The 20,759-nt window shown below is 31.9% G+C and overlaps 1 protein-coding gene across 3 annotated transcripts in view; it reads left to right on the plus strand.

Annotated features, from left to right (window-relative positions):
- DPYD (dihydropyrimidine dehydrogenase) overlaps positions 1-20,759 on the plus strand; it is a 788,358-nt gene that overhangs the window by 219,118 nt on the left and 548,481 nt on the right. For all 3 annotated transcript variants that reach the window (XM_040626998.1, XM_040626997.1, XM_008697678.2), the window contains exon 5: positions 2,298-2,459. In XM_040626998.1, the coding sequence (XP_040482932.1) occupies positions 2,298-2,459 (162 nt within the window). The remainder of the gene's footprint in view (positions 1-2,297; positions 2,460-20,759) is intronic.

Consider the following 20,759-nt stretch of genomic DNA (forward strand, 5'->3'; position numbering starts at 1 on the left):
CTGCTCAGTGGGTAGCCTGCTTCTCCCTCTGCCTGCTGCTCCCCCTGCTTGTGCTCTCTCTCTCTCTGACAAATAAGTAAATAAAATCTTTTTTAAAAATCATCCAATAAAATAAAAAGTGTAATTAAAGAGCTAGCTACATGCTCTCCAATTTATACTGAAAAGAACTGTGTGTGTTTTACATCAAGATACATATTGTATTTGAAAAATAATGATGTAACTAAATTTTATAACCTATTCAGTATTGAACAGTATTCTTTAGTGTTAGAGTGTATCCTGGTCCTTATGAGTATGTGGTCATATGTATGGCTTTGAATCCTGGTGCTGCCACTTTATATGCTCTATGATCCTTTGGCAAATTATTTATCCTTCCTACCCCAGTTTCCTTATTTATAAGTTGAATTTAATAACACATTCTTATTAGGTATTCAGAAAATATGTAATGAAGAACCATTCTTATGTGTTAGACATTATTGTTGGTTGCTAAGGAGACACAATGAATAAGACAAATACTGTTAAACCACCATGAATACTATTAAAACCATGCATTAAGATCTATTTTTAAATGTTTTATTCAGTAATAGAATGCCAGTTTGATTCTTTTTAAATAGATCACAGTATTCTGGTTATATTTTGAATTGTTTCATCTATTTTGTTTGTTCTTTTTCTAAATTTTCATGAGGATTATTTTCAAGTCTTTTTCTGCCAACTCCAATTTCTGTATCAGACCTGTGGGTCCACTTGATTGATTCATTTTTTTCACTGATTATCAGGCATTTAATTCTGTCTGGTCTTATGCTTAGAAATTTTTGATTGGGTGCTGGATATTTTATATAAGATGATTGATGATAAAGATTAAATAAAGGTCTGGCAAACTGCTGGTAATGTACTAAAGAGTCAAGAAATAGTTAAGGTTATTTTTGTTGTTTATTATCAATAGTCTGTAGTCTCTAGGAATTTATATTTATGATTGAGGTTAGTCATGGAAGCAATGGGTGTGTTTTCAAACACCTTCAAAAGTATTGTAAACAAAAGCTAAAGGAGAAATAAATACGTTAGTTTCGTACCATTAACTGCATTCTACCATCTCTTCTTTAAAACATTTTTTATAGCAGTTTTGTATTTACAGGAAAGTTGTGAAGGTAGTAAAAAGAATCCCTATGTAGACCTGCACATTATTTTCTCTATTAATATCTGATATTATTGTAGCACATTTATTACAATTAATGAAACATTATTTTTGTATTATTACTAAGTAAAGTCTAGGCTTTCTTCAGATTTCCTTAGTTTTTACATAATGCCTTTTTTTCCTTATCTAAGATCCTGTCCAGAATAGCATATGACGTTTAGTTGTTACATTTCCTTAGGGTTTTCTTGAGTTTTGTATTTTCTCAAAATTATCCTTATTTTTGATGTACTTGACAGTTTTGAGGAATACTGGTTAGGTCCAGTTCTTACTTTCAATTAGAGAAAAAATTATTCCCCAAATATTCAAGTTATTCATTCTTAGTCAACAATGATAAAATTGTACAATGTATGAACAAGTTTGGTTCTAAAAACTCTTGATAAAATGAGTAGGGTTTTAAGTTATTCTTTAATAATCAAATATGTAGAAGGAAGTAATGAGAGGTGAGCATGTCAAGGTCTCATCCAGGGGTGCTGTATAATGAGTTTTATCTGCACCTTTGGTTAATAGTATGTAATGGAAAGATGATAATCAACACAGAGTGATATATATGTGTGTGTGTGTGTGTGGAGATATACATACATATATATATATATATATGTGTGTGTGTATATATATATATAGTCTCTCTGGACAAGCCAGATGAAAAAAAGGGAAAGAAGGTCCTAGATGCTTTTAATTTTGTTAAATGGAGGATAACTTGAGTTTAACCTTTTTGTTTGATTGTTTTTTAATGTTTTAAGATTTAAAATTTTAAGTTTTTTCAATCTATCTAACTTACCTTTGTTAAAAATGAAAAGAATAATTCTTGTCAGCGTATAGTTAATGCCTTGTGAAAGAAGAATATTTACAGAACATTTATACTTTAAATTTCAATTTTCCAGAATTGATTAATTGTTCATTTATTAATACACCATATATTGAATATTCCTGTATGTCAGTTACTCTACTAGTTACTACTTGAAGCTTTCTAATGGTAAACATTATTGTAACCTCTCTTATACATATCTTAATCTTCCAACTCAATTACCTAATAAAAAATTGGGTCATATTTTGAATGTTTAAGGTGAATAGCTGCATAATAAAATTTTATTTTACTTTATTTTTGTAGAACTATTACGGAGCTGCTAAGATGATTTTTTCTGACAACCCTCTTGGTCTGACCTGTGGAATGGTATGTCCAACTTCTGATCTTTGTGTAGGTGGATGCAATTTGTATGCCACTGAAGAGGGACCAATTAATATTGGTGGATTGCAGCAGTTTGCTACCGAGGTATGTAAGCTGTACATATTGGTTTGTTTTTGTTTTGTTTTGTTTTGTTTTTTGCCCACCCCTAAAGTACAATAACCTTAAAGTAACTTTAATTCTTGGTGCTCTTTTGATAGCCAACATTTTTAACATAATACACAACTAACGTGTTTTATGCCATAAATAATATTTTTATTCAACAAGGGCTACAAAAATTAAACTTCATAAAACCCTATATCAAATTAATTGAAATCCCAGGAAGTCATTAAAATATTAAGTGAAATTTACATAAATTAGAGGGTCTGAAAAAAAAATTATTCGTTAACTATACATTGAAGTGCGCCAAGGGGACCCCATTATAAAAAGGCTATCTTGCCTAACTGATTCTTTTTCCTGAAATTCTCTTTAACCTTTACATCTTGAAGTAATACATCAGCATTATTTTGTGATTTTTTTTCTTTTAGTAATAGAGGTTAGAGAATTTTCAAAAACCCTTACACTAAATAATATTCTTTAAAATTAAATTTTATAAACTTTTAGAATAGGAACAAATGTGTTATTTGGATACAAATTTATAATAAAATGAAAACATTTAATCACACAAGTTTGATTCATAGCTTTCTCTTTTATGAATACTTTGTCAGTGACTGATACTCTGGGACATCTTATGCTCTCTCGTGTTCCCTCTGGAGTCAACTACCAGGTTATTTCCTATGTATCATTTAAATGATCAACTTATATCAAGGTTACAGTAAGATTGTATAGTCCTTGTGGTCCAGTTGGCTAGAAGGCCAAATTAAATGCCTGTCAACAGTAGATTTTTACTTAATGACTTCCCTATCTGGTTTTGTCAGCTCAAACACAATGTATTCTTTCCTTTTAGGATCCTTCCTGTAACATCCCTCAAGATTAAGTCTCACTTTGCTCTTAGTAATAAATCAAGGTTATTCCTTCTCTGCTTTCTGACAAGTTAATTCTAAGCAAGGGCTCCTAGGAATGAGAGAATAGAAACAATTTGATGTTGTGAGTTGTTGCAATAAATAATTGGATTTCATTTCTTTTCTTACCAAATTCTAAATTGCATTAGGCTTACCTGACCATTGTAAGGTATGATTTTTACAACCTGGGAAAATCCTTAGTTGATGGAGAAGATTAACTTGAATTCTTCATCTTTCTTTGGGGACTCATTGCTTCTTCATTATAGCTTGCAAGGATGCAGTAACTGAAAGGGCATACAATATGTGTATGAACTAACACTGCATTTCAAAACAAAATGAGTTAAAATAACAATATTACTTTGTCGGTGATCTGGATGATAGACACCATTCCTCTGAGAAATCTCACTTGTTGTTGATTTAAATTGAGGTATAATTGACAAACATTATTACAATAGTTTCAGGTGTGCAACATAGTGATTCAGCATTTCCATACATTGTGAAATGATAATTATAAGTCTAGTTACCACCTGTCACCATACAAAGTTAATGCAATATTATTGACTATATTCCCCATGCTGTACATTACATCCCAATGACTTATTTATTTTATAACTAGAAGTTTTTATTCTTGATCCCCTTTACCTATCCCCTACTCAGCACCCCTTTGCTCTGGCAACCGTTAGTCTCTTCTCTGTATCTATAAGTCTGGGTTTTGTTTCATTGTTTGTTCTGTTTTTTTTAGATTCCACATGTAAGTGAAATCATGTGGTGTATGTCTTTCTCCATCACACTTATTTAACTTGATATAATACTCTCACGGTCCATCCATGTTGTAGCAAATAACAAGATTTCATTCTTTTGTATGCCTAAGTAGTATTCCATTGTATATACATGTTACAGTTTCTTCTACACCAACCTGTTGATGGACACATAGGTTGTTTCCATATCTTGGCTGTTATAAATAATATTGCAATGAACATAAGGGTGCATATCTTTTTGCATTAGTATTTTAATTTTCTTTGGATACTCAATAGTTGATTTGCTTGATCATATGGTAACTCTATTTTTTAGTTTTTTGAGGAACCTCCATAATGTTTTTCACAGTGGCTGCACCAATTTATATCCCCACTAATAGTGTGCAAGATTACCTTTTCTACACCTCTTTGCTGATACTTGTTATTTTTTTTCTCTTTTTGATAAGGCCATTCTGACATTAGTAAGGTGATATCTCATTGTGGTTGATTTTCATTTTATTCATGATTAGTGATATTGAACATCTTTTCATATGCTTTTTGGCCATCTGAATGTCTTCTTTGGAAAAAAAATGTCTATTCAGATCCTCTGCTTATTTATTTAACTGGATTGTTTGGGTTTTTGTTGTTGTTGTTGTTATTGAGTTAAAGAACTTAATGTATATTCTTTATATAATGTGTTCTTTATATATTTTGGATATTAATCCCTTATTGGATGTATGATTTACAAATATCTTCTCCCACTCAGTAGGTTTTTTTTTTTCATTTTGTTGATTATTTTGTCTATGCAACTTTTTAGTTGGATGTAGTTCCATTTGCCCATTCATTTACTTTATTTTTGCTTTTGTTTCCTTTGTCTTTAGAGTCAAATCTAAAAATGCATCATGAATACTAATGGCTAAGAGCTTGCCACCTATATTTTCTTGTAGGGGTTTTATGGTTTTAGGTCTTGCATTCAAGTATTTAATCCATTTTGAGTTTATTTTTAATATGGTATAAGAAAATGGTCCAGTTTCATTTTTTTGCATGTAGCTGTCCCATTTTCCCAGTACCTTTTATTGAAGAGACGGTCTCTTTCCCATTGTATATTTTTACCTCCTTTGTCATAGATTAATTGACTTTATATGTGTGGGTTTATTTTGGGGCTCTCTATTATGTTCTGTTGATGTGTGTGTCTGGTTTCATCCCAATATCATTGTATTTTGATTGCTATAGCTTTGTAGTATAGTTTAAAATCAAGGAGTGTGATACTTCCGGCTTTGTACTTATTTCTTAAGATTGTTTTGCTATTTGAAGTCTTTTGTGGTTTTGTATTAATTTTAGAATTATTCTAGTTTTATAAAAAATACCATTGGAGTTTTGACAGAGATTGTATTGAGTCTCTAGATTGTTTTGGGTAATATGGACATTTTAACAATATTCTTCCAATCCATGAACAAGGAATATCTTTCTGTTTGTGTCTTCTTCAATTTCTTTCATTAATGTCTTATAGTTTTCAATGTACAGGTATTTCACCTCCTTGGTTAAATATATTTTTAGGTATTATTCTTTTTGGTGGGATTGTGAATAGGACTGTTTTTTGTCATTTCTTTTTCTGATAATTTGTTGTTTATATAAACAACAGATTTTTCTATATTGATTTTGTATCTTGGAACTTTATTGAATTCATTTATTAGTTCTAACAGTTTTTTGTTGGAATCTTTAGTGTTTTCTATATATAGTATCAAATATTCTGCAAATAGTAGCAGTTCTACTTCTTTCTTTCCAGTTTGGATACTTTCTATTTATCTTTCTTGCTTGATTGTTGTGGATTGGATTTCCAATACTAAGTTTGATAAAAGTGGGGAGAGTGAACATCTTGCCTTGTTCCTGGTCTTAGAGGAAAAGCTTTCATGTTTACATGATTCAGTATGATGTTATCTATGGGCTTGTCATATAAGATCTTTATTATGCTGAGGTACATTCCTTCTATACTGACTTTGTTGAGAGTTTTTTTTCCTAAATGGATACAGAATTTTATCAGATAATTTGCATTTATTGAGGTGATTATATGAGTTTTATTTTTTAGTTTGTTAATGTGATGTATTTCATTGATTGATTTGTGGATGTGGAACCATCCTTGCATTTCTTGAATAAATCCCACTTGATCAGGTACATGATCCTTTCAATGTATAGTTGAATTCAATTTGCCAGTATTTTGTTAAGGATATTTGCACCTATGCTCATCATGGATAACAACCTGTAATGTTTTCTTTGTGTATATCCTTGTCTGGTTTGGGTATCAGCGTAATGGCCATCTCCTAAAATGAATTTGGAAGCCTTTTTTCTTCTCTTCAATTTTGTGGGAAGAGATTAGGGAAAATATGTATTAAAGCTTTGCATGTTTTGTAGGATTAACCAATTAAGCCATCTGGTCCTGGACTTTTGTTTTTTGGGGAGATTTCTGATTTCTGACTCAATCTCCTTTCTATTAATTGGTCTATGCAGATTTTCTGTTTCTTCATGATTCAGTCTTAGAAGTTTATAAGTTTCTATGAATGTATCCTTTTCTTCTAGTTTGTCTGTTTTGTTGGCATACAGTTTTCAAAGTAGTCTCTCATGATCTTTGTTTCTGTGGCATCAGTTGAAAACTTCTCTTTCATTTCTGATTTTATTTATCTCTATCTTTGGTGAGTCTAAATAAAGCCTTGTCAGTTTTGTCCATCTTTTTAAAAAATCAGATCTAGTTTCACTGATCTTCTATTGCCTTTTTTTAGTTTCTATTTCATTTACTACTACTCTGATCTTTATCATTTCCTTCTTCCTAATAACTTTGGGCTTTGTTTGTTCTTATTTTTGTAATTTCTTTAGACATATTTTGTCAGAGATTTTTCTTCTTTCTTGAGGTAGTCCTGTATGGTCGTGAACTTCCTTCTTAGAACCACTTTTGAGGCATCTTGTAGATTTTGGTATGCTGTATTTCTTTTTTCATTTGCTCTAGGTATTTTTTAAAAATTTCTCCTTGTTTTTTCTATGACCCAGTAGTTTTTTGGTATCATATTGTTTAATTTCCATGTATTTGTATTTTTTCTAGTTTTCTTCTTGTAATTGATTTCTAGTTTCATACCATTGTGGTTCAAAAAGATGCTTGATATAATTTCAGTCTTCTTTAATTTATTGAGACTTATTTTGTGGCCTAGCTTGATGCATCCTGGAGAATGTCCTGTGTACATATGAGAAGAATGTGTATTGTGCTGCTGTTGGATGTAATGTTTTATAGATATCTATCTATTAAGTCCATCTGGTCTAATGTATCATGAAGACTGATGTTTCCTTACTATTTTTCTGTTTAGATGATCTATCTATTGATGTAAGTGGAGTGTTAAAGTATGCTACTGTTATTTTATTGCTGCAGATCTCTCTTATTCGGACTGTTAATGCTTGCTTTACATATTTTCGTGCTTCTCTGTTGGATGCATATATATTTATGAATGTTATGTCTTTTTGCTGGATTGACCCCTTTCTTATTGTGTAGTACCCCTCTTTGTCTTTTATTACAGTCTTTGTTATAAAGTCTTTTTTTTTTTTTCTGATATGACTATAGCTATACCAGCTTTCTTTTTATTTACTTGGAATATCTTTTTTTTATACTTTCACTTTCAGTCCATGTGTCCTTACTTCTGAAGTGAGTCTCTCATAGGCAATATAAAGCTGTGTCTCGTTTTTTACCCAGTCATCCACTTCATGTCTTTTGATTGGAGAATTTAGTCCACTTACATTTAAAGTGTTTATGATAGGTATGTACTTATTGCTATTGATTTTATTATTTTTTTAGGTTGTTTATGTATTTCCTCTCTGTATCTTTTTTCTACTCTTTCTCTCCTTTGTGGTTTGTTGATTTCCTTTAATGTTATGTTTAGATTACTTTCTCATTTCCTTTTGTGTATTTATTCTACATTTTTGATTTGTGGTTATTTTAATGTTCACATATATCACCCTGTGTATATTACAATTGTTTTAAGTTGATATCAAAGTAAATTTGACACATTCCAAAACTCTACATTTTTACTTTCCCAGCACATTTTAAATTTTTATTGTCACATTTTACATATTTTTTGTGTATTAATTATTGTATTTTAAAAATTTTACTACTTTAATATTTTAACCATAGTAGATATATAAGGGATCACTCTACTATCTTTAATATATTTACCTTTCCCAGTGAGATTTTTACTTTTGTATGTTTTCCTGGTATTAGTTAGTGTCATTTCTTTTTAGCTTGAAGAAGTTCCTTTAACATTTCTTATAAGGCTAGTTTAATAATGCTGGGTTTTTTAGCTTTTGTTTGTATGGAAAACTATCTCTCTCTCTCTCTCTCAATTCTGAATGATAACCTTGCTGGGTAGAGTATTCTTGGTTAGAAGTTTTTCTTTTTGTCACTTTGAATTTCATGTCACTTCTTTTTGGCCTGCAAAGTTTCTGCTGAGAAATGGCCTTATGGGATTTTCCTTGTATGTAGCAATTTGATTTTTTTTTTCTTGCTACTTTTAAGATTCTCTATTTATCTTTAACTTTTCATGTTTTAATTATAATGTTCCTTGGTGTGGCTCTCTTTGGGTTTATCTGAATTGGAAGTCTCTGGGCTTCTTGGACCTAAATGTCTTTTGGGGAACTCTTCAGCCAGTATTTCTTCAAATAAATTATTTGCCTCTTTTTCTCTCTTTTCTCCTTCTGCCAATGCCTTCATCTCCGGGGAGAGTTTCCACTATACTCTGTTTCTCCAACAGGTGCTTTTAGATTAGTAAATGAATCTCTTCACCTATGGTAGATGTGCATTTCAGACTGCTGTTTTTTTTCATTGGGTTTCAGGGTTAGTGGGACTTCAAGTGAGTCCTTTAAAGGAGAAATCTCAATTTTCTATATCATTTTAGGTCCCTTCGATTTTAACCCCTCTGGTTTTCTAATTTAGATGTTTTGGGGGTTCATCTCTCCGGTGCACATCCCAGGTGTTGGGGTACTTGATTTGGGACATCAACCTTTCACTCTTCTGGGGGAAGCACTGTACTGGCGAGATCCCTCCCTATTGTGTGTTGCTGCCCCAGCAGTAGGTTTTTTTGTTGAGAACATATCACTTCTTCTACCTGTCTCAATATGGTCGTTTTACCCTTTGTTGTGGAAAATAAGTTCATCTAGTATTTTAATCTTTACCAGAGGGAAATAATTTATATGTAACTTTAGATTTGGTGTGCGCCTGGGAGGAGGTGAGTTCAGGATCTTTCTATTCTACCGTCTTGCAGAAGTCCCCCTTTTTCAACCTTCACTTGATTTTAATGAACTCTTTCCGCCCCTTCCCAAAGCAGTTTTTTGTTCGTTTGTTTTGTTTTGCTGTGTGTATGTGTGCGCTTTGCTTTGTTTTTAATTTAAGGCATAGCATAGTTTAGGATGGCATTAAATGCATTGTAAATGAATTGTAGAGCTTAAAAAAATGAATGTATCTTATTTTTAGATTTCAATTATACTTTATAAAACAGTGACTTCAAATATATCTGTCAAATCATAAATTTGTCTTGTAATGAAACTGTGAGGAAAAGCGCTCTTTTTTTAAGTTGACCTCTTAGGACAAGATACTTTATAAAGTTTTGTTATTCATAAGTCAGTGGGTGGTTTACTTAAACTTACCCAACTGTCAGTGTTGTTATGAAGATAAGTGAAAGACAAACAGCATATTAGTTGATTGCCAGTGAAAAGAGAAAGCACAATATCCAAAATACCATTATTATTTCAAACTACTAAATTATTGATACTTAAGTTGAAGCAGAATATGATGCAAATAATTTTATTTATTTTGGTTGTTTGATAAAACAATGATTGATTTTTGACCTTTAAAGAAATACAAATCTATTTTCAACCAAATTAAGAAAAGGTTAGGAAAGCAGACTAAAATAGTATGGTATTTTTCAGAATTGCTTTTCCTGTAATTTAAAAGTGATTTTTAAAATATCAACTTCATAGTTTGCCATTATTGGTTAAATCCATACCTTTTACTTTTCTATTTGAACATGGGCATATGGAACGTGGAGATCATAATAGAAAACAAATAAATCACACAAAATAGCCTGCAGTAGAATCAGGAGACCAGCTGCTTTTTTGTTGTTGTTTTTCTGCCTTGTCATTATTATTCAGTCCTTTGCTATCCCCACATCTGCAGTGACCTTGCTTCAGACATTTTTGTGTGCCTATGGAACAAATGGGCTATAGGGTGATTCTGACTCTCTAGGAGACAGTTTTTCCTAGTTTAATCAGGTATAACAATATTGCCTCAATAAAATAACTTGAAAATAATTGTTTGGTATGGATTCTCTTTTCAATCTCAAGAGGGTTTTAAAATTTTTCTACACAAATGTGGCCCTTAAAATTTTTATCTTGAAATGTGCTTGAGTATGTAATTGAATTTTTAATAAATCATTACATTTATCACATGTATAGACCAAGAGGACTTTCATTGTTTCTCAGATTTAACTAATGAATTGTTAGAAAAGGAGAATGAACTGAGAACACATCGTTCTACTCTTTTTCTAAAGTTTGAAAAATAAACTATAAGTACATATTTAGCTGTATGTTAAATCATTTCCCCTCTGCTGATGTTAACTAGTTGTGGAGGGAAGTTAAAGAAGCTAAAATTAAAAGTTCAAGGTTCTGAAGTTTGACTTTAAATGTTAAGATGAATGAGGGCCATAGGATTACTACTTAAAATTGCTGCCTCAGTTATGAATTTTTAGAGCTACATTAGATTATGGAATTGTTATCTAAAAACATTATTTGGTTTTCACAATCAACATTCTATGAGATTATCTTAATACCTATTAAATATACTATTTTATGAGATGTATACTTCTTGACGCTGCACTTTTAGTTTTGTTTTTATACTTTTAGTAAAGAATGGAACCGATAAATGGAATTCTAGACTAAATCACGTGACTCACTGAGAACAGAATTACTTTTTAGATTTTTTTTAACTGTATCTCTCAGCAGGTTTTCTATGTCAGCTTTCATCTGATATAACCCAGTGCTTGTCTCAGAATCATATACTATACACCATCATATACTATTTGTTTTTATTTCTGTGTTTTACTGGCTAGACACAATTCAAATCAAATTGATCAGTGCCTATAATACAATAAAAAATATAGTCATGCAATTCAAACAGCCAGATGTTATAAGCCTGCATTAAGAGATACCTTACAATTATTTAAATTGCATCAATGTTTATATTTTGCTTGAATAGTACAGTAAATATTTTGGAGAATTGTGAATGAAGGAGGAACATGATTACTCGAGTTAATTGTGATTTAATAGGACAAATATTATTTCTATCATGTCTTCATTTTGAACATGGAGGTCACTAAAAGCCTTAAACTTCTGCCTTCTACAAGCATAAGTGAGGAGAATATAGAAATATGTATATTAATATATAATAGAGTATTGCATGTTCTCTCTCAGGCAATGTATTTTTATGGTACAATTTGTCTATCAAATAGAAAAGTAGAGACAAAGAAAAAGAATAAGTGTAATTCTCAAATTAAAGCCATTATCCAAAAAATGTACATAAACTGTGAGACTGGATATACTCTGTGCATTATGTTGATTGCTTTATAAGTAAGGTAAAATGACTGAGATACTTTAGAGAGTGAGCAAGGACATTATTAATAATTAATTCAGTGCAGCAGGCACAAACCAGGATTAGCCCAGGTAGACTGACTTGTATGAACCTCCAGTGTAATAAGTTCCCACTAGGTAAGGATTCAGTTAATCAAACCAACATTGATTGAGAATTGATTAGAATTAAGTGTTGTTATAGTCTGTTTCTGAACTACAGGTCCTGAGAAACTACAACACCTCTTAAGAAATAATACAAGCCAACAACTAAAATTTTGTAGCAAACTTAATAATACGTACTGCATTTATGCTATTAGCATCTCTGGACTGATAATTCAATCTTCGTTAATTTTTGTCACTTGGTTTTGGAGGTGATTAGACCTTTGTACAAAGGAAAGGATCAGGCAGGGGAAAATGTAGAATTGCAAAAGTACATGACAATTGTATAGCACTTCAATGCATTTTTGTGATATCTCACTTTAAAATGTTGATACACCACCCTTGAGACATGTAAACTAGGTAATGTTTTTCCTATTTCAGACATGAGGAAACTAAGAATCAAAGTGATTAAAGAATAGTTAACATTAAACAAACTTCCGTTGCACTGGACAGTGGCAGGTACTTCACTTAGAACTTGACCAATCTTGAGAATAACCCTTCAGGTAAATGTGATTATGTCCATTCTTTGCAACAAGGGGCTCCATGAAATTAAATTCCCCAAATTCACATCTAATAAAGGTAGATCTAGAATTCAAAGCTAGTGCTTTAATTTCCATCATTTCACAAACTCTTACTTGCCCCAGATATTGTTATAAGTCACCAATGCAAACTCACTCTAAACCTAGGTTTTCTGGCTTGCAAGTTCACAATATTAGACTTTGTTGGGTAAGCGACATTTACCTCAGTCACTGTACCTCACAACTCACAAAATTAGGTTTTTGTGCGGTATGAAGCAACTATATAAAAATAGGTTGTTAAGATGAGTGCATGTGGCTTAGATGTTTTGTTTATGCATATTACTAAAAAGCTTTTATTTTATTTATTATTTTATTTTTCTGGCCAGTGAAGGATTATTGTAGTTCCAGGATCCAGGGTTTGTAGGGCCTAAGATGATAAACTTTGGGTTCCTTCTGTGAAAAATTACCAAAAAACACTACTATAAAATTTAAGTACAGAGCCTTGAAAGGGGCCTATTCTATGAAGGCCCTGAAGCTTAAGATTATATCTAAAGTTTTATTTTAATTTGGAGAGCCTAACCCTGATTTGATGATAGCTGGTCTGTAAGTAAATTTAGGATTGAGTCTAGCACATTTATGATACAATTTGGCAAAGTGGTCAATAAAATCTATCGGTTAATGTAGCTAATCTAAAATGAAGATAAACTACCATGATAATGAATAATAATCAATATTTTTGGTTAATCCCTTTTGCAGGTCATTTATAAATAGAGTATGGATTAGAGAATAGTTATGAGATTAATGATATCTCACACTTTCCTCTTTGTCCCGAACTTGAATTGTCTTTGAATAAAATTTCTCTATACCTCTCCTATTTATTACCAGTATTACTAGTAGCTTGTGAATACTGTTTGTACAAAAAAATAGCAATTATTTATGGGAGAAATAAGATGTACTTGAATAATATACATTACCCATTAATAAAATCAATAGTTTGTACCCTGGTGAAGTGTTGCTCTCAGGGACACAAATACAAGTAATATCTGTTAAAGCTTGATTTGTGTCTCTCCTTTTGGTCTTAATGCAGTAGTTAATAGAAAATAAGTCACTCAATATCTGACATTCTTCTCCAAAAAGCTTTAGAAATCTATTAAAAATACTCAGTGCTGGCACAATGATTGATAATAAAACTGTAGGATTAGCTAAACTGCTAGATGATTTTCATCACAATATTTTAGTTTATTTAAAGCAATTTATTACCATCTAGATCTTAAAAACATAAAAATATGTTTGTGAGATTTGGGGGTAGTAGCTTTGAAATTTACCAAAATTATATACTTGTTAAGATTATTTGCTACAACTTTTTTTTTCCAAATTTGTTTTTTACAAGTCCAATATATATACTACTATGAGCCGCTTATAGTTTAGAATATTTATGTAGTTTTATTGTTTTGAGTTTTAACAACTTAAAAACATGTACTTCCACAAATATATTTGATGAATAGAAGTATAAAGTAGTAGCAAGCAGTGATACTGTAGCAATATGGATCACTTGTAAGAGGCATGAGTTAAGATTTAAACCACCCATTTCACTCCAAAGTATAATGATAAATGAAATATAATAAGCACACAATAAAAGTTAATAGCTGAAGTAAAAAGGAATGTAAATACCTTTTGGGGCCAGAAGTGTAGAAACATTCAACAGTGAACAAGGACTTGGGCCTCTCTCTGCTAGGCTCTGCATAAATAGGAGCTGCCGGGGAATTTTACTGGTGTAGGGTACTAAGTACCCAAAACATTATGAGAGGTAGAAAACAAGACTCACCTACCCCTGGTAGAAAGTTAAAAAAGTAGGTACAACTACTTTGCAGGGCTGGGCCTTATATGAAGCTGCAGAGGGAAGCAGAGACAGCTGTGCCCCAGTGGTTTAAGCATGTGCCTAGTGGCACAGTAACTTGCTTCTGTGATATATCTAAGTATTGCCTGGAGACTGGAGCTCTGGGCTTCCAGTAAAAAACCTGGTTGTGTAGCTGGGGAGAGGGAGAGAGAAAGGGGTTGCTGGGTAGATGTCACTACATATTTGATATAAGAAACAAGAGAGCAAGTGCAACAACAGAAAAATTCCACCTAGAATAAGTCAAATGAAAAGTTCAAAACTACATTAGAAGAGCTAATGCTCCCAGTGATAATCAAGACTCAGCTCAGAGGCGATGACTGTTTCCTAATGAACCACAAATAATACCATAATCAGGCCTTTTAAGTAAATAAGCATAAAACGATAGCCATGAAAATAAGATAAAATGATGTATAAAAAAAACAATAATGAGTTTGGTATGAAAAATAGTTAATTAGAAATATTCAGTGAAATTAAATTATCAACAAAAAGTTAGATTCTGAAGTGGATATAGACACAGATGTAATTGGTGAACTAAAAAAAAAAAATTCAATGAGTATAATAAAAAGATATAAAGGAAAAGTATAATGGAGAAGTTAAGAAGCTTAGAGGCTCCAGTATACATAAAAAGAGTCCCTGAAATAGAGATTAGCAAAAGCAGTCTTAAAGCAGTTATATTAGAGAATTTTCCAAAAAGAAAGGAAAAATTTAAGTCCCTCTCCTACACCCATGGTTACAATAATGTGAGATACTGAGGAACACAAAAGAATCAGAACTTCTAGAAAATGATAAAAAAAAAAAGATCACTTTAAAACCAAATGACAATTAAACAGACCCCACACTTCTCATCAGCATTAATAGATGTGAGAAACAAAGGGCACAATATTTTTAAAGGTCTAAGATAAAGAAACTTATTACTCCTTTAACAAAGGACATTAATAAAATACTTTTCAGGCATTTTAAATCTAAGGTGGCTTATTATTCACCTTGTTATTATAGAGAACTACTAAAAATGAGCTATTCTTTAGTATGAATGAAAGGAACCTGGAATAAAAGAGAGAGTCAACAAACAATAATGAGTGAAGAAACCAGCAGAATATGGTGCAAAATATAATTAGTGAATGTAAAGTAATAATAAAACTTATTTTGGGATGTTAAAAATAAAAACAGAAATAAAATTTTATATAATATTGACAAGGAAGGCATTTGAGGAGGAGGTGGGGGAGTATAGTGGGTAGTTAAGTGTCCTAAGGGTCTTCCAAGTTGGGAGGCGAAGGGAGTACTTAATAATTGAGAGTATGTTTTTAAAAACATTAAACATTAAAAAAATATTGATGTCAAAAATTTAAAACTAATCACAAAAAATTGGAAATACAATCTGTAACTTTCAAACAATCATAGAAACAAAAAGAGGTAGATGTGGAGAAAATAATCCAGTGTCAACAGGAAAGCAAAACTAAAACTCAAAAGAGAGAGAAGCAAAGAAAAAGCAGAGTAAACAGGAAAAATAAGATGGATAGTAGAAACACATCCGAATATATAATTAACCACAATAATTTACATTTATTAAATTTGTGTATGGAAACATATGTGACTGGTATTGATTTAAAATAAATATTATTGGGGCACCTGGGTGGCTCAGTTGTTAAGCATCTGCCTTCGGCTCAGGTCATGATCCCAGGGTCCTGGGATGGAGCCCCGCATCAGGCTTCCTGCTCAGGGGGAAGCCTGCTTCTCCCTCTCCCACTCCCCCTGCTTATGTTCCCTCTCTTGCTGTGTCTCTCTGTCAAATAAATAAAAATCTTAAAATAATAATAATAAAATAAATAAATAAATACTATAAACAGCTGTATGATATCTAGAAAAGAATGACCTTAGCAGAAAGTTTGAAAATAACGTGGTTGAAAAAAGATAGGCAATGCAAACACTAACTATAAGAAAGTTAATGTAGTGGTATTAATATGTAACATTAAGTAGAATTTTGGGTGGAAAAATATTAATAAAATAGAAAAATAATGAAGAAAAGAATAAATGTCTTAAAAGATATAACATTCATAAACTGTATATATGTTGCAACACAATTTACCCCAAATTAGTAAGGTTTTTATTTGAATAAGATTCATTAGATTGATTTAGTTAAATCAAAAATTTCCTGTATTCATAGAGTGAGTACAACCTTTCATACACTTGTGTAACATTTATCAAAATTGACCATGCACTAGGTCAGAACGATTACATATATATTTCCAAATGAGTGTATGTGACTGTACTTTTTTCTACTACATAACTAAATTAGAAATAAAAAATTAAAATATTATAAAAATGAGACAATAACAACAAATTTTTGTCTGGGAATTTATTAAAAACTCATTTATAAATGATTTATGGGTTAAAGAGGTCATCACAATAGGAAGTACACAATATTTAGACCTGAATGAAAACTTCTGACAACCTATGAAATGCAGCCAAAGTCATTTTTATGTGGAAATTTATTGTGTTAAGTGTGTATAACAGGAAAGATAAAGCCATATCTATCTTAAGGAGCTAGAAAGAGAGCAAATGGAGTGGGGATGGGTGTGGCGGTGGTAGTGGTAGTGGTGGTAAATTCTAAAAAAGTACAAGAAAGGAAATGAAAATAATAGAAAAATAATGAAATAGAACATAAAAGCAAAAATAAAGATGATCTACAAAACAGAAAGCTGGCTCCTTGAAAATATTTTAATAAATGCTTGTATGGCTTATCATATAACAACCAGTGCATTTTAGTTAGTGCCTTCTAATTACTGTTTTTTTCTTATTATTTTCTTAATCTGCTTTGTAAGCAGATTACTACTTGTAATCTACTACTTGTAATGCTACTTGTAGTAGCATTGGCACCATAGTTAATTATTACTGCTGTTTCCCCCCAGATCATATAAATACGGAATAATCAACAGAAGCAAATAGGACTGGGGAGGATCTCTCTAGTCCACCATATCACCACCACTTCCTCTTGCCTCCTTGCTAGCCTCCCATCCCCAGCAAACAGTAACATGAATTGCTTGGTCCCTGGCAGCTTTAGTTTCCAACTCTAACTGTGAACACATTCAAGTGACTAGGTACTAAGCAATGTCTGGGTGCAAAGGATACAGTGATGAACAAGATAGGAATGATACTAGCCTTTGGGGAACTTACCGCCTAGTAAGAAAGAAAGACAATTAAGCAAGCAAATTACAATGAAGTGCTGAGGGAGTAGTGAGACTGTACTATGGGAGCCAGTAGCTAGAAAACCTAATAGATAGCCTAGCAGGGAGGGAAAGTTGAGCTGAGAAAGTGAAATTTAAACTCGGTCCTGAAAGGTGTTCATCAAATGCACCAAAGTCAAGAGTGGGTGTGTATTCAAGGCACAGAGAATAGCATGAGCAAATCCTGAAGGTAAAAGAGTATGCGTACTGGTTTGTTAATTTGAACTTGCATATGGTTTTGGATCAGTAAATTTGCTCATACCTGAAGTACACACTTATGTTTTCAAATTGTATTTGGTCAACTTCAACCATTTAATTCAATTGCAGCCTCAAATCCCAAATATAACATGCAGTATATACGTAATAAAAATATGAACTATAATGTAAGAATAATAACTTAGATGTCAGTTCCATTGTCTATAAAATGAGCGATCTTACCTAACTTTGAAGACTGTTAGGACTGGAGATATAAATGTTAAACACTTAGGAGAGTGCCTTATAAAGAGAAGACATTAATTTCAGGAGGTTATCATCATTGATTCATTCAGTCTTCACAATAAATTGCTGAAATAATTATTACTTCCTTAATTTTAGAGCTGACATTTAGAGAGATGAAGTCGTCTCCAAGATAACATGTGACTTTTTTTTTTTTTTTTTTTAGATTTGGCTTAGGTATTATCTTTCCCTCCTTCTAAGTAAGTTTTCTTTCTCATGGGCTCCAAGAGCACCATATATAAAAATGAAGCCTACAAGGGACAGGTTGATTGTAATATTTTTTCTGTATTTAATTCATGTGAATACTCTGTTACCCAGAGAGCTATTTACTAGTGGATCCACGTTTTATTCATATTGCTTTCTAGTGCATAGAGGGTATGTAAAGATATTTACTAAATTAAAGTGGAAATTGAATGGAACAGAGTATTCTGATCTCAAATTACACGATATTTTTACCATGCCAGAAATGTCTCACAATAATGTTTATCTTAATAATAAGAAATAAATGGAATAAGATCTTTAGGAATTACAAATATATTAATAATTTTGATAACTGAAAAGTTGACGTGACATGAAGTTTTTCTTTTTTCCCATACGTTTGAAACAAAGTTCCTTCTTTGGTGTCCCTTGTTCAGTGTTAGGAAGAAAACTGTCAGGTAGCCTAAGAATTTTTCTTCTCAAAGGATGGCTGCAGTGAATAGTATGTACTCAGTATTTCCTTTCACTTCTTTTACAAAAGGAAGCAAGTTACAAAGAAAATTACATAGAAGCCTCTCTTGGAAGGCATGTAATTTGAGGTAACTTACTTTGGATGCACAAATAGCAATCTTTCTTTAAAACATTCAAAAGGTAACCAGACTGTCATACTGCTAATAAATAAGTCAAGGACACTGAAACCAGCAAAATAAAAATCTGTTACTTTTATTAAGATTTTTCTTAGACCTCCACAGATGAAATATCTTTTTAGGAATTATCAGAAATCATGTTTTATTTTATAATGAAAGCAAGTTAAATGCTCACAAAAATATAAACCTCTTAAGAGGTACACAGAATACAACCACCTTCGCACAATTCATCCTTCAACTACAGAGGTATTCCAGAATTTCCAAGAATATTTTATTTGTCTTCATTTTGTCATAGTTTATTTTTGCTGTTGCTTGGTTAATAGGAATAAATAGAGTAATTGAGGAAGAATTATAGCTACCAAACATTTATGTTTATTTTCATTATGTGCCATTTTAGAAAGTAAGAAGGATTAAAATGAGAGTGAGTTACCCTACAACCAGAATTAGTAAATATGCTTGCATTTGCCATGTTATGTCCTTTTTCATTTAGAGAGCACTATATAATGATTAGAAAATTATTCTGTCTGCAGTATGTGAGGAGGCTTAGGGGTAAATCTCATGGTCTCTGTGTCAGTCTTCTCATTTATATAATCAAGATAATCTCTCCATTGCTTCAAAATAATGTGAAAATTATGGACAAAATGCTAGTAAAGTCAAGTCAATTTGGAGTGATGAAAGAAATACACTTTTCAGAGGAGTGAAAGGTCAGAAATCACAAGGTGATTTATGCAAGGAAATCTCCTCTTTAAAAAGTTCCTCAAGAAGAACATCCACTGATAAAAAAACTGTCCTTCTGTATCATGAGCAAGAGCTATATTCCCTCGGTTACTGTTACTCATTTGTTGAAGCCTGTCATAGAAGTTCAGCAATTTTGAAATTCGTCCAAATCTTTTGGATGCCTACTATGTGGTGGAATTTTCCTATACCCTGGGATTACAGATGGGAGGGGGAAAAAACACTGTGATTACTTTATAACCCATAGAGAAAGTCAGATTGCAAGCTATGCTAAGTGGGAAAAAAAATATGTAAAATCCCTAACAAAGCGTGTAGAAGATAGTCAATGCTCAGTTACTGGTGTCCAACCATAATTTCAATAGCAGTAAATCCACTAATCAGCCCCTAACTAGCTCCTTTGGGGCTAGTTCAGAGCTTTATTCATTGTTTTATGTAACACTGTGCTTGTTTTATTTTAGGGCTCTATAAATGTTATATGCTACTGATGAAAAGTAAAATAATCTTAACATACTCTAAGTGCATTGGTAGGAAAAGGAACACTTTTAAAAGGATATAAATATAAATTGTTTTGATTGAGTACAAGATCGTGTTCCTCTTGCTGCAGTTAACACCTCAGTTTCTCAAGTTGCAGAATAGCATGCTGGGAAACCAAATGGTGTAGTGCAGTGTCTTTCAAACACTTTAACAGTTGTTGGTTTGCAAGTTTAATTTATTAAGTATAACCACCTTTGTTATTAATTGACTATTATATGAGTATTAGACTTACAAAAGAGAAATTCATGTAATAGTTTTGTCATTTACACATTTACTGTTGAAATATTATATGGGCATAATGATTTCTTACTGAAAATCCCTATAAAAATCTGACAGTAACAGCAAGAGTTCACAGGCTCTGGAGTAGAATGGTCTTGGGATAAAATCCTTACGTTGTGAAAGTGGCTTCCGCATCTGAGAAATGGAAATAATAATTGTACCACCATAACAGAGTTGTTGAAGACTAAATGAGATAACTTACATAATGGCTTAGTATAAGCCCGAAACATACTATGTGCTGAATGTATATTGGCCTTATTATGGTGGGGAAATACATATTGAGCATACTTTCCATGCATCTATAAATACTTCAGTT

The sequence above is a fragment of the Ursus maritimus genome, unplaced genomic scaffold (genome assembly GCF_017311325.1).
Source record: "Ursus maritimus isolate PB19 unplaced genomic scaffold, ASM1731132v1 scaffold_12, whole genome shotgun sequence".
Taxonomy (NCBI): Eukaryota; Metazoa; Chordata; class Mammalia; order Carnivora; family Ursidae; genus Ursus; species Ursus maritimus.